General features: G+C 35.8%; 1 protein-coding gene across 1 annotated transcript; it reads left to right on the top strand.

Moving 5' to 3' along the window:
• Positions 1-2,070: 2,070 nt before the first annotated feature.
• On the top strand, positions 2,071-12,420 carry LOC126371704 (nose resistant to fluoxetine protein 6-like). The gene is made up of 13 exons (XM_050017017.1): positions 2,071-2,327; positions 2,860-3,202; positions 3,511-3,699; positions 3,980-4,059; positions 4,223-4,422; positions 4,679-4,793; positions 5,803-6,017; positions 6,254-6,444; positions 6,844-6,979; positions 8,962-9,148; positions 9,909-10,051; positions 11,225-11,330; positions 12,006-12,420. Exons 1-13 carry the CDS (start codon positions 2,165-2,167, stop codon positions 12,089-12,091), a joined length of 2,154 nt encoding a protein of 717 aa, XP_049872974.1. The 5' UTR covers positions 2,071-2,164; the 3' UTR covers positions 12,092-12,420.
• The last annotated feature ends 505 nt before the right edge of the window (positions 12,421-12,925 follow it).

Raw genomic sequence — 12,925 nt, 5'->3', positions numbered from 1 at the left:
TGTCATTGTTACTTATAATGTAACAAAGTAACATTGTTACTTTTATAAGTAACAATGATTAATTTTAGAAAATTCGTACAATTATAATTACCTATTTCAATTGATTACCAATAATTGTTTGTTTGTAAAAGACAGATAACAATTATATTCTGCACGCACGCCACCTAATAATAACCGGTATTGTGCGAATCTTATCAGGTTTGCTCATTCATAATGTGATCTTTAATACAGTTTCGTGACTCATACAAAGGGTAACTAATATACGAATTATATCCACAGTATATAAAATTCCGGGGCAGTCTATTTGCGCAATCGATTGCAAAAATCGCAATAGGACAAATTCGTTAGTGGGAAAATTAATAGCTTTTTTAAATACACAAGTGGACCTATGAGATAATAATGCTATGACGTAAGATTGTTGTTGCATATTTTGGCCTTATACATAGACAGAGCAGATACCGCATATTGAAAGAAATTTTGGAGGGGAAAATAGATGGGAAACGGGGAAGGGGAAGAAGGAAGATAAACTGGCTGGATAATATAAAAAATGGACTGACAATAGGGACGCAGCCGTGCTCTCCGGACTGGCTCAGAACAGGGAAGACTTTGCGGTGATGGGCACCGACGCCCGATAGGAAATTTCACTTAGAAGAAGAAGACTTATGGCAGTACATAATAATGAAAAAGCTAGCCAAGTGGGTTCATACGGATAAGTGATTTTGAAAACATTGTGCAACGTACTTTGCTAAAATTATTCGACAGTTTTATCCTTCCTTCTCATGTAAGGGAACAAACGCTTTTCCGTGCCAAATTAATTAACTTTCACCCAAAAATCTTTCCAAATTATAAAATGAAATTAGAAACATAATGATTAAACTCTCCTGTTATGAGTAATCAGCAACTATTAATTGATAAAACTCGTATCTGTATCAACAGAAGACAGTTATACCATTATCTGATATTTCGATAATATTTGTTTAAATCCTTAATAAATTAATTTATAGACTTGCTGTTCGTTCGTATTAATTTAATCCAATATGAAGACATAAATAAAATCAATTAATACATTGTCGGAGCCAGTAGAGCTACAAAACAACAGAAGTATTTTACCAGACACTTTTAGAAGCTATCCCGAAGCTATCGATGTCCAAAATTGATTTGTGTGTAAGGGGATTATCACACGACGACGCAGCACGCCGCTGCACGCCACATGACAGGCGGACGCGGTGAATCGTATTTGTACCGGTGTGGTACACCGAGCGGCGCGGCGTGGATTGACCGCGAGGATTGTCGCCGTCCTGTGTGGACGGTCTTCAGTCAGTACCTTCATACCATACATTCCCTAGACAGCAGTGATCCGCGGGGTAAAGCGATTTGTCGTGTGCCAAGCACCGGCCCACTGCGCGGTATTCTAAAACGTAAGAAAAAAAAAATGATTTGTTCCATTTGGAGGGGAGTTCATCTGCGCGGACAGGCCGTGACAATGTGTTAGGAATCTATGGACTACCATACAAGTCAACGCTACTTACAATCCGCGTCAATACACGGTGTTGTGTGTTGCGCCGTAGGCCTGTAATAATAAACCGATACCAGACTTTATTTCTTAATAGATCGCAGAACAATATTTTCACGAAACATACAACTTGTGAGCACATCGAAGTAACAAATGAACAACTACACAAATAGTCAATTCACACGTTATACGAGTACGTAGTAAACTTATTTTAACGGATCGATACGTGATTAAATGTAAATAAGACAAAAAACCATTACCAAGTTGTGTTGGCGTCTAAAAAAATAGTTGTGAAGTGAGGGTAGTTACACGTACAACACCTTCGCAATGAGCACTCTTCGCGTCATTCACCCCACGACCACGGTCGCTGCAACGCATCTGAAATGATGGGAAAACAAAATTATTTAACAATTAATTAGGCATCGATTCGTTAAAAAATTTACTATATACAAAAATAATAATTATAAACACACAAAGTCAGGTGCAAATAATATCATATCGATAAAAATTTCTTTAAAACAATCCGATTAGAACGACTGTTACTAATTGATCTGAAAACGAGTGGTCGACAAGTTGAGACCATTGTACAATTAATATTAGTAATTACTAAGTAAATAGTAGCAGTGGTAAATAATAGCACATAATAGTGCAATGGGACGACTGCAAGTGATAATATTGTTGTCGTGTGGATTTATGGGTTCGGTGGTGAGCTGGCAGGATGCCTTCGACCAGCAGATGTACCAAGATGTTCTAGATGAAGAGATCTGCAATCGGCAGCTGGAATTACTCAACGAGCATCCACTCAGGCGTCAATGTAAGTGTATACCAGAGAAAGAAATAAGCATTTAATATTTACAAAACTAAATAGTAACGTCCATACTGTAGATTTTTTGCTGAAATAATCAAATAATATTCTACGAACAACAAGTAGAAGTCCACAAAAAATGGGCCTATATTTATTTTATTTTGTTTATTCACCATAACCTTAAAGTAATATTTTAATTATTCGAAATATCAAGAATTAAATCCAGGGCATATAAAGCCAGACAAACCAACCATATATGGTTAATTGTCACGCGTCGAAAGAAAAATTTTACCTAGTTAATAAATAATAAATTGTACTTAATTAAACAGATACTTTTTTGACAAGAAAGATCAAACTGATTAGTCCCTATGCCATAGGTAGAGTATTAATAAAATAAATGTTTCAATACGGATCCTGCCCCCAGAAATTAACTATTCTGAGAAAACTAAAACAATGTTATAGAGCTATCAAAACTCAAATCTACCACAACAAACTGACACCATGTCATTACTGAATAACAACCCAGGAATTTATTTTCCAGTTTTGGATGCAAGCGCAAAAATTCCAAGTGGTATCTTAACGGGAAACCTTGCTAACTTTGGCGACTACCACCAATGTCTCAGTATCGACGGTCTTGTGCAGAACATGAGAGTTCAGGGCAAGTATTGCGCGATCCTGGTTCCTCTCCAACAAGAACCTATCGATTGGCCTAGTATACCAGATTGGAACATAACATTGCCGGAGATCCCAGGGCTGAATTTTACCACGCCAAGCCCTGGGTTGCCAGAAGTTGATCCCGAAACCGTCGCAGTGGTGGAGAGATATTCTAAGATCAACTTGTGGGCGCACAAATTTGCTGGCCATAACGAAGATGATCACTCCAGGTTAGTTGCTAGCTTAATATTACAATTATTAACCTTCATTACGCTCGTGGCTGTTTCCTCAGCAAACGTTGGAACAAGGGTTTCATTCGTTTCGACGGATAATGAACAAGAATTGTTAGCAATTATCACTTAAAGCGACATCGTCTAAGTGGCTAGGAGAGTGGAAGGTGGAGTGGAAAGAAAGAAAGAAAATATTTCAATTACGATCCTGCTTTAAATCATACAAACAAATTAAAAAAACGTAAGAGTCCACTAGATTCAAATTTACAAGAAAATAAAACAAATCTTTATTTATTCATCTTCCGCAGGATATTTCCAGTATTGTTGACAGCCCAGTACGGAATGACTCTAGGTGTTTGCATACCGAAGGCGTGCACGGCTCGACAGGCGCTAACGCACTGGCAGCAGGCCGTGCCTTTCCTTAACGTCGAGTTTCAGGAGTTCTACTATCGCCTGCCCGGAGACAAACCCTTCGTTGCTGGTGACTACGTTGCTATGTGAGTTACTGTAACTTGCTATTGGTTAAGTTTCATAACATGATGATTTCTACATCGTAGAACGAATCAAAAAGTGTACGGGATGAATATATAATATTTATAATTATGATTTGCATTGAAAAATAATGTTTTATTACAAAGATGAACACATATTAATGAAAGATACGTATTTCAATCTTATTTATTTAAGATTTCATATTGCTTTATTTTCTATCTTTTGTAAAACATTGTGTTGAACAAAGTCACAAAACTAATATCAATGACTGCTGGCTTGTTTCAGAGCTCTTTTATCGTTCATCTTACTGCTTACTGCGATAAGCACTTCGTATGATCTCATGCAGAAGTTCTACTTCAAGAAAGGTCAGTATATCTTCTACATATTATTCATCAAGTCCAATTTCCTCCTTCTTTTGAAATTCACTTACTAATGAATCAAGTAGTAGTCTTATTTGCAACAAACTTTCTCTATGAACTGTAACACAGCCAGTAAGTAATTCACTAACTGGTACATTAATGTTACCAGATACGTCAGAAGGAAGCGACCTGTTCCGAAGCTTCTCAGTGTACACCAACTCCCGTCGACTGCTGAACTTCAGCTCGAACCCCGGAGCCTTGGACTGCATCGACGGCATCCGATCCATATCTATGATGTGGATTGTGGCTGGACATACCTACTCCTTCACTATACTCGGGTACATTCATAACCAGATGGATATTCTTAAGGTTTGTAGTGCTATAGTTTTCTTTTACATTAAATACCTACCTAGCTTTTTTAACTTTTTGATGTTATAATGTGTATTATTCAAGAAGTCATATAATTAAATAGGTACACCTTTATGACATTCTTAAAAAACAAGTTGTCAGGAGGAGTATTTGGGTGCTTTTTTACAAGTACCTGTGTATGTGATTTCAATGGCGCATCTGTTGCATGCTTTTTAAAGGCCGTTCAAATGTTCTATATTTATGATGTGTTCTATAGTGGATGACGGACTTCTCGAGCACATGGATCAATGCGGCGCCCATCACCGTGGATACCTTCTTCCTCTTCACCGGCCTGCTCATCGTATACACCACTGTCGGCAAGATGCGCAAAGGTTAGTGTGACGTCATCGTTTTTTTCTTTTTCGTCATTTTTCAGCATAGGTGGGGGCTTAGAAGTTCAAGTACCACCATATAGTTCTTAGATACTTAGTTTAATAAAAAATATGAGGGCACGAAGAGCTAAAAGACGTAGACTCACTCATCTGATATATCATCTTTTTTTAAATTTCTATTCATGGGCATCTCTTATCTTAATATTATTAATTTATTTGCGCATATTATTCCACTATCAGCTAATTATTTAGTTTTGTGTCAATTTCTGAAGGTTACATTATTTCCAATGTTCTTCCTATTTTCATAATACAGCTTAATTTATCAGAATGCCTTGAACATCATTATTGAATTATTATGAAATGCAACTCTTGTGACTCACTTAAATAGGTATACCAGTACTTATACTGTAGGTAGGAAGCCGTAACAAAAAATATCTATATCGTTGATGATAAAAATTTACACTCGTAATTGATTTATTTGCGAATGACGCCACGACAAAATGTGAATTACTAGAAATATAATCAGTGTGACTAATTCTGACGCTAATCTTATTGGATTAATTTAAATCGTGATTATAAGGTTTACCTTAATCGTTTCCTTGAATTTTATTTCAGATTCAGTAGTGTTATTTTTAGAAGAAAATATTCGAAGTATTGTTAAAACTTTAAATGGATAAAGCTTCATAGTGTAGCGTCTCTTCATTGTAAATCTTACTGAAAGAAAATTTGTTGTAAATTTTAACAGCTGAATAGCCGAGGCTGTTATATTCACCAGGACCAAACCAAAATAAAAACAAAGCCTTCTTCAATGCTCTTCGTTTGTCGACAACGATCTGGCAGCGATGAACCTTTGTATTTTTAAGATGACTAAACTAGATGAATAGTTTTATCTCGCGCCGTTACAAACGCTAGTGTCGATTCTATATAATCTCGATGGCAATAGCAATGCCTTAGATAGAGAATCACATTGCAGGTAAAAATAATTGTTGCAATAATTTTGTTCTTTCAGAACGTTTCCTGCCTTTGTTGCACCTGTTCTATCTGAACCGGTTCCTGCGCATGTTCCCGTTGCTTGCCGTAGTCGTCTTACTATCGTCGTCACTAGTTCACCACATGGCTGACGGTCCCTTCTGGCTCAACGTGGCGCAGAGCACACACAACTGTCGCGAGTATTGGTGGAGCGCGCTGCTCCATGTCCAGAACTACGTTAACCCGATGCAAGTTGTAAGTAGATTCTGGTAGTAGCATGCTATTAAAAGCGTGATATAGAAATTGACTCCACCAAATGGAAAACCCTTGAGCGTCTGTATTAAGATCGATCATTTTTACCTTAAGATGTCCATTCATTATCACATTGTGTTGTTTCAGCCATTTGACTATGGTAAACGCGTGACAATTTGCGCAACTCGACGTCCAAACGCCCCTTTCTCCCAATAAATGATTACTGTTTTTCCTGCTAGTGCCTGCAACAGACGTGGTACCTGTCGGTGGACACTCAGCTGTACATCCTGTCACCGCTGGTGCTGTGGTGGCTGTGGGGTCACCGCCGCGGCGCGTGGATTGCACTCACTGCCTTCACCCTGCTGGCTCTTGCCTCCTCCTCTGCTATTAGCTACCTCAACAACTTCTCCGCTGCTCTCGCCAACTTCAAGTAAATTATACTTATAATTAATATTATTTTTTTAATATTATTATTGTGAATATCATATGGCCTAGTAAGTCTAAAGGTTGTTTTCTTATGTTTAGCTCTTAGATTAAAAGTAATATCAATATCAATGTTTTATCACGGACAAAATAGAATATCTTAAGACTTACTAGTTACCTTATTAATATTTTCTCAAAATAATTAATATATGACGCCATATTTATTATCTAGATTATTTACTACAAACGTGTCAGTAGCTAATGACTTTATTATACCTAATTAGATATAATATAATTATTCTATTTTGTATGAGTATAATGCTATAGGAATTATTATGCCATATTATAAAATTGTGATATATTAGTACATTATTAATATGATACTAATTATGTTTGTACCCTACAGCCGCGTTGCAGAGTTCAATGACTACTTGAAGTACTATTATATCAACACACTTGCGCGTGCGCCGCCCTTCTTCATCGGAATGATCTACGGATACATGCTGGTTTTGTACAAGGACAAGAAGATTAGAATCTCCACGGTGAGTTTTGGAAACATATTTATTTTTTGCACTATATTTGTAAGTATACGTATAGACTAGCTTTTTCCCGCGACTTCGTCCGCGTGGCGTGTTATAAAAGAGAGATCTTTGTGTGTGGGAGTGCGCATATCAAATTTCAAGCATCTAACTTATGCAGTTTAGATCTTTTCATACATTTTTTTTCCCGCTAGCTCCCATTTTTCAAAATACAGCCATAACTAAACTTTATATTTACTAAGGTATGCATGCATGCTAGATTGAAAACACATATATCTTACGCGATTTCGATATTTTCATACAAATGTTTTTTTCCGCTAACTCCCGTTTTCGTGGGAATTTTGCAATATCCTGTTCCAACTAAGCTTTAAGTTAACTAAGGTACCTGTCCTGTATGCCAAATTTCAAGCGTCTAACTTAAGCGGTTTAGATTATTCATACAAAAGGATTTTCCCGCTAATTCCCGTTCCCGTGGAAATTCCGGGAATTCCTTTCTTAGTGCACCTCTACGGTACCTAAGCTACGTCTCTTACAAATTTCAAGTGCCTACGTTTAGCCGTTTAGGCTGTGCGTTGATATGTCAGTCAGTCAGTTTCTCCTTTTATATATTTAGATAATGTTCCAATTTGTTTATTTGTAGTTGTAATGTACTTGGGTTTTCCATACTATGTTTGTATCTGTGGCAGCAAGTTGTCTTTGCTTCCTTGTGACTCTGTCCACCCTTGTGTTGATGTATATTTACGAGTTTATAATCACAGATTTTCATATTTTATTATAGATTTTTTTTTGTAGAGGAAGCAAGAGAAGTATGTATGAATTCCATAGTCTCCGCTTACCCCGGTGGGAAATAGGCGTGAGTTTATGTATGTATTTTCATATTCTATCTAGTTGCCATTGAAAATGATTATGACCACACACACACGCAGAACACATCGATATTGTAATCGAAATGCTTTCTTGATCGACAACAGATTCGGAATATCGATTACTTTGTTTTGTGGATTTTTTTTTTGTTAGACAGAGATAAGGATTTCACCTGCTTGTAGATAAACGCGAAAAAACGATAACGCTAATTTTGTTTGCCAAATGATCTTTTAAAAATTATCGTAAGTATAAGTTTGTTGATAACTATATTAATGGTCTTTATCAAGGCATTAAATCTCAGTCAGATTTGTTGGAACTATAAATCATAGATAGTGACACAGTGACGCAAGAGTGATATGTGAGGAAATATTTACTATTTACTTACTCTCGTTGATAATACAAGTAGCGATGACAACTACGTAACTTTCTTATAACGCACGATGATAATTATGCATTTGTGTAGTGAATTATTTCTTAACTTACAGTAAGTGTAAAATACGAAGAATAGGTGTCTTTATTCGTTATTTTAGCGCCTACTTTACATTTACATTATCCCCTAGCCCAATAGAATGTTTTGAAAAAACATTAAAATTAGCTACATTAGCAACGTTATAATAAATTTTATTATTTATTTATTTTTATTTATTTTACAGTTAAATAATGTTTTAAAACTTTTTGTCGCCCAACATCGGATGGAAATAAATTAAAGTTCGCAGAAGAATGATTATTTCTAATAATATTCTTGCACTGTGGCTTATTTGCGCTTAAGGAGCATCACGGTTATAAGTAAAGACGATATCTGATTCTCACGATTGTTTTATTATTGCACTGTTTGATTGTAGACACATAAGCGTGGCCAATTATTGGTCAGCTAAAATTTAGCTTCGATCGCCATCGACTCGCAAAGAAGAAGAAGAGAAGATTGTAGACACATCATATTGTATGGTTTACTATAACATTCTTTACGCGAGTGGTCTGTATGGCGGTTCTTGATGGCGGCTATTGTTACTGACAACTTGACACGCGCTGGTAGCCAGCGCTGGTGGCCAGTTCTCTGCGTACTGCCATGCAGGTACTCGTCGAAGGAGTCCTCATTCAACAAATATTACTTCTTCCCTCAGACGAACACCGCTCTCCTATGGGTGCTGTCACTCTTGATAATGGCATTCTGTCTGGTGTCCATATACCCGGTGATGCAGGCGGACCACACCGCGCAGTGGTTCGACAACTTCCTCAACTCATACATGCGAGCGATGTGGGCGGCCGCGCTGGGATGGCTCATCTTCGCCTGTGCTAAGGGATATGGAGGTTAGTAATGGAGACTATGATGATTGGAAAACAAACATTATTCTACTGGTGGATAATGGGATACCTTGGTGTTGGGCTAACACTCACATAACATAAGATATGTTCACAACTATATCCCGATTGGGATAGTCAGAAGTACATCCATCGCTAGATGAATTAAGTACTCACACCTCACCGAATTTTCTGTTAGACTAACGTGATAGATGGTGAGCCCTATTGCCGTCTATAATGGTCGAGCCAACCGTGTTAGTAAAAACTGCACTTAAGATTAATTAATAACTTATTGGTACTAATTGGGTGCCGGGGTTTGATACCGATGAAAACAAGCCGGTGTACCACAGAACCATAGTAACTAATGTGGACTGACAATAGTTTGATGATATTAAATTTACATATTTATTTATTTATTTATTTATTTATTACATATTCACACACATTATCATAACAGGCCAGGCCCAATTCGATAATGCTTAATACAATCCAATTACAACTAAACATTAATCAATAGATAACAAAAATAATAATCAAATACATCATCAATAATTCCCATAAATAAAAACAAAAAATTAGAACATTATTAAATTATTATTTCAAAAATTAACAATTAGTCAAATTTACAATCAATTGATATTTTAAATTAGGCAATGAATTCCTAGTTCCTAGATCTTAAATTCCATTTACCTGCTTAAGTACTCTAAAGTGACAACCGTGAATTTATTTTTTTATAAAACGATTTTTTTATGTGAACATTCTTCAACAGGTCCAGTGAACTGGTTCCTATCTCTGAAGATGTGGAAGCTGCCGGCCAGGCTCTCCTTCGCCATGTACCTCGTTCACGTGCCCATCATACTCGTCGCCAACGGCACCTGGAGCAAGACTCACTACTTCACCGAAGGAGAGACGGTTGGTATTACCTACTATAAATGTAAGAGTCACATTGTATAGATCGGAGAGCCACATGATTAAGAATGTCGACCAACAAGCTTAATAAAAAGAAGCGAGAACAAACAGATATTAAGTACACTTTATTACAGACGCCAAACAAATTTCTCTATTGTGATACATGCTGCATTGCAAATTGTTATAATTAAGTGCTTACTGAACAATTTTATCAATGATAAAAAACTATACAAAACAAACCTCGCAATTATTTCTAAAACTACAACTATTATAACATACATAAATTACATAATAATGTAAACTCACGCCTGTAACCTTTAATAGAGTGGGCAGAGTCACAAGTAATCAAAAAGTACTTGCAACCGCTACTACTATATTACGGAAACAGATATTATATTTTCTATTTAAATACATAAAAATCGTGGACGTGAAGTGCACCAAAGTCTAGGTTTTTGCCCCGCTTTGTTCAAAATTTACAAGTATAAATTGTCGATCAATACTCATTTTACTAAAGCCAAATAAGCAGAGGAAATGTATTGTGATGAGTTTGTAATAGGTAACATTAAAGTTTGAAAAAAATATAATAGGATTATTGTTTAATAATTCTATCTGCATGTAGCTGGGCCATTATGCTACCGATTGAAAGAGGATTCAGATTTCTCAAAGGTATTATGGATCACACATATTTCTGGAAAGTTATGTTAACTTATCTCGGGATTTGAATAAAAGTATAATCCCTCATTATATTATATACATTTTGGTCTAAATAGCCAAATTAAGTTATTTCGAATTTGAATATTTAAATGAAATAGCAGGATAGATAATCTGTAATAATTGAGACTCATTACTGTGTGAGGTCTGTACCCACCAATGCTGAGCGAATAAATGATTACTAGTTGAAGCTTATCACTGAAAATATTATGCTGTATTTCGCACGGATTGACAGTCCACTAACGAACGTCAATCGGAATTTTGGATTAAATTTACCTTGCCTATCATTTTTTTACCATTGATTTATAATTATGTTACATAATAACATCATATTACTAACACAGGATAAGTATATTCTTACTAACAGAAATGAGTCTTCTTTCTTCGTGTCAAAGTGCTAATGATAGATTTTTAGCGAGGTTAACAATTATGTTTTGATTCTTAATAAATATTGTTTCTTTATAGTTCTACCGGTTCATGTCTGACCTCGGGTTCACGTTCGTGGCAGCGTTCGTGCTGTGTCTCGTGGTGGACGCGCCCTTCTCCACGCTCCAGAAACTCATGATGGGAGGTAATCGTTTGTTTTCATTTCTATATCTTTACAATGTACCCGCCTCACTGCTAGGTAGTGGTCATCTTTCTTACTTATCAATAATGGTATAGTGCCTCTAGCACATTACTGATTGGACAATCGAATCCCATAATATAATATGAGCTCTGTCCAGGATGTACTTAGCGATATACCTACACGTCGTATAATAGTAAAAACCATTTAAGCGCCTTATTTATTAATCACATTCAGGTGTTATTTTTCTTAATAAAACCTCGCAACAACAACAACGAGCTAAGCTATGACTTTTTTTTACTTTTGCTCTTGGCCCCAGACTTGCCCGAAGGAATCGCCCAGAAGGTGCCTGTTCACTCTGGCCTTGAAATCACCCGGGTTATATGCATTCGGGAATACAGGAGATGGCAGATAATTCCACTCCCTAAGACAAAATAATTTCAATCCAGCTCCAAATTTATGTTGACAATTTTACCCTGACTGAAATCGAGGATTTTTTCAAAGAAAATTGCACCCGAATGTGACTTTGCAAAAAGGCGTTGACGTAGTTGGCGACGATATAATACATTTATGTTTTGTTTCTCTAGGATGATGATTTTCGTATTTTTAATCATGAATTGGTCCCGAAAAGTTCTTAGGTTAAAAAATATAACTATAAATATATAATATTTTCTTTTACAGGTAACAAGAAAAGACCACAAAAGCCTAATATCAGCGAGCCTACCATCGTAATAGAAGACGGCAGAGTGTTCAAAACTACTCTCTAGTGATCATAGTTTTATTATTTATACACTTATATATAAAGTAGGCATTAAATCTCAGTATTTACAATTATAATAATATTAAATTAAGCTCGCGGATCGAATGAACGAAATAAATATGTTAATCTCTCTTATAGAATTGTAAAATAAAGTAGATCTATAGGTCTATAGGTATTTAATAATAAATAAAATAATTATGTGATTACGTAAGATTTAAATTAGTTTATGAAAATATTTGAAGTGATATGAATGCGCATAAATATTGAATAAATGCCAGGGTAATAATATAATGTGGAAATTGATTGATTGTGACTAAATATATCAACGGAATATAACTACGACTTATTATTTCCGGCGACCAGTGATAAGCGGGTCTTATTCTTATTATCTTTATGTCAGGTTCTAATTAATTATGCTACTGTTCTATAATCTGTAAAATATTTATTTAAATACTGGATTTAAAATCGTACCTAATTTTGTGACATTTATTTTTCCGGTCTTCTGTAATTCTATAAATACCTACTTTAGCAATGCGCAATAAAAATAATTGCCATAATATAATTAAAACACATAATAACGGGTTCTTACCGCGTTTAAAATAGGGATATTGCAAGTGCCATGATCACGGGATGACTGATGAGATTGGAGTGGAGTAGGTAGATCCATAATTTCCCGTTATGATGTGTTTTAATATTATTATTATGCTACGAATAAATATTATGATAATAACCGCGTAAACTTGAATCAGACGCAAAATTAAAAGCTCGCTAGTATGCACCCGTTAGACGTTGCTGTTGAGTTAATTCTATCGGGTTTTGGTTTGTTTACGTTTTCTGCCTA

Source organism: Pectinophora gossypiella, chromosome 13 (genome assembly GCF_024362695.1).
Source record: "Pectinophora gossypiella chromosome 13, ilPecGoss1.1, whole genome shotgun sequence".
In the NCBI taxonomy this organism is placed as follows: domain Eukaryota; kingdom Metazoa; phylum Arthropoda; class Insecta; order Lepidoptera; family Gelechiidae; genus Pectinophora; species Pectinophora gossypiella.
This window is presented reverse-complemented; position numbering and strand designations above follow the sequence as displayed.

What these genes read in the sequence shown, in the direction of transcription:
- LOC126371704 (XM_050017017.1), top strand. Translation starts at nt 2,165, where the DNA reads ATGGGACGACTGCAAGTGATAATATTGTTGTCGTGTGGATTTATGGGT. An exon ending in ACGTTAACCCGATGCAAGTT is followed by an intron (nt 6,018 to 6,253) that starts GTAAGTAGATTC and finishes TTTTCCTGCTAG; the next exon opens with TGCCTGCAACAGACGTGGTA. An exon ending in CTGTGCTAAGGGATATGGAG is followed by an intron (nt 9,149 to 9,908) that starts GTTAGTAATGGA and finishes ATTCTTCAACAG; the next exon opens with GTCCAGTGAACTGGTTCCTA.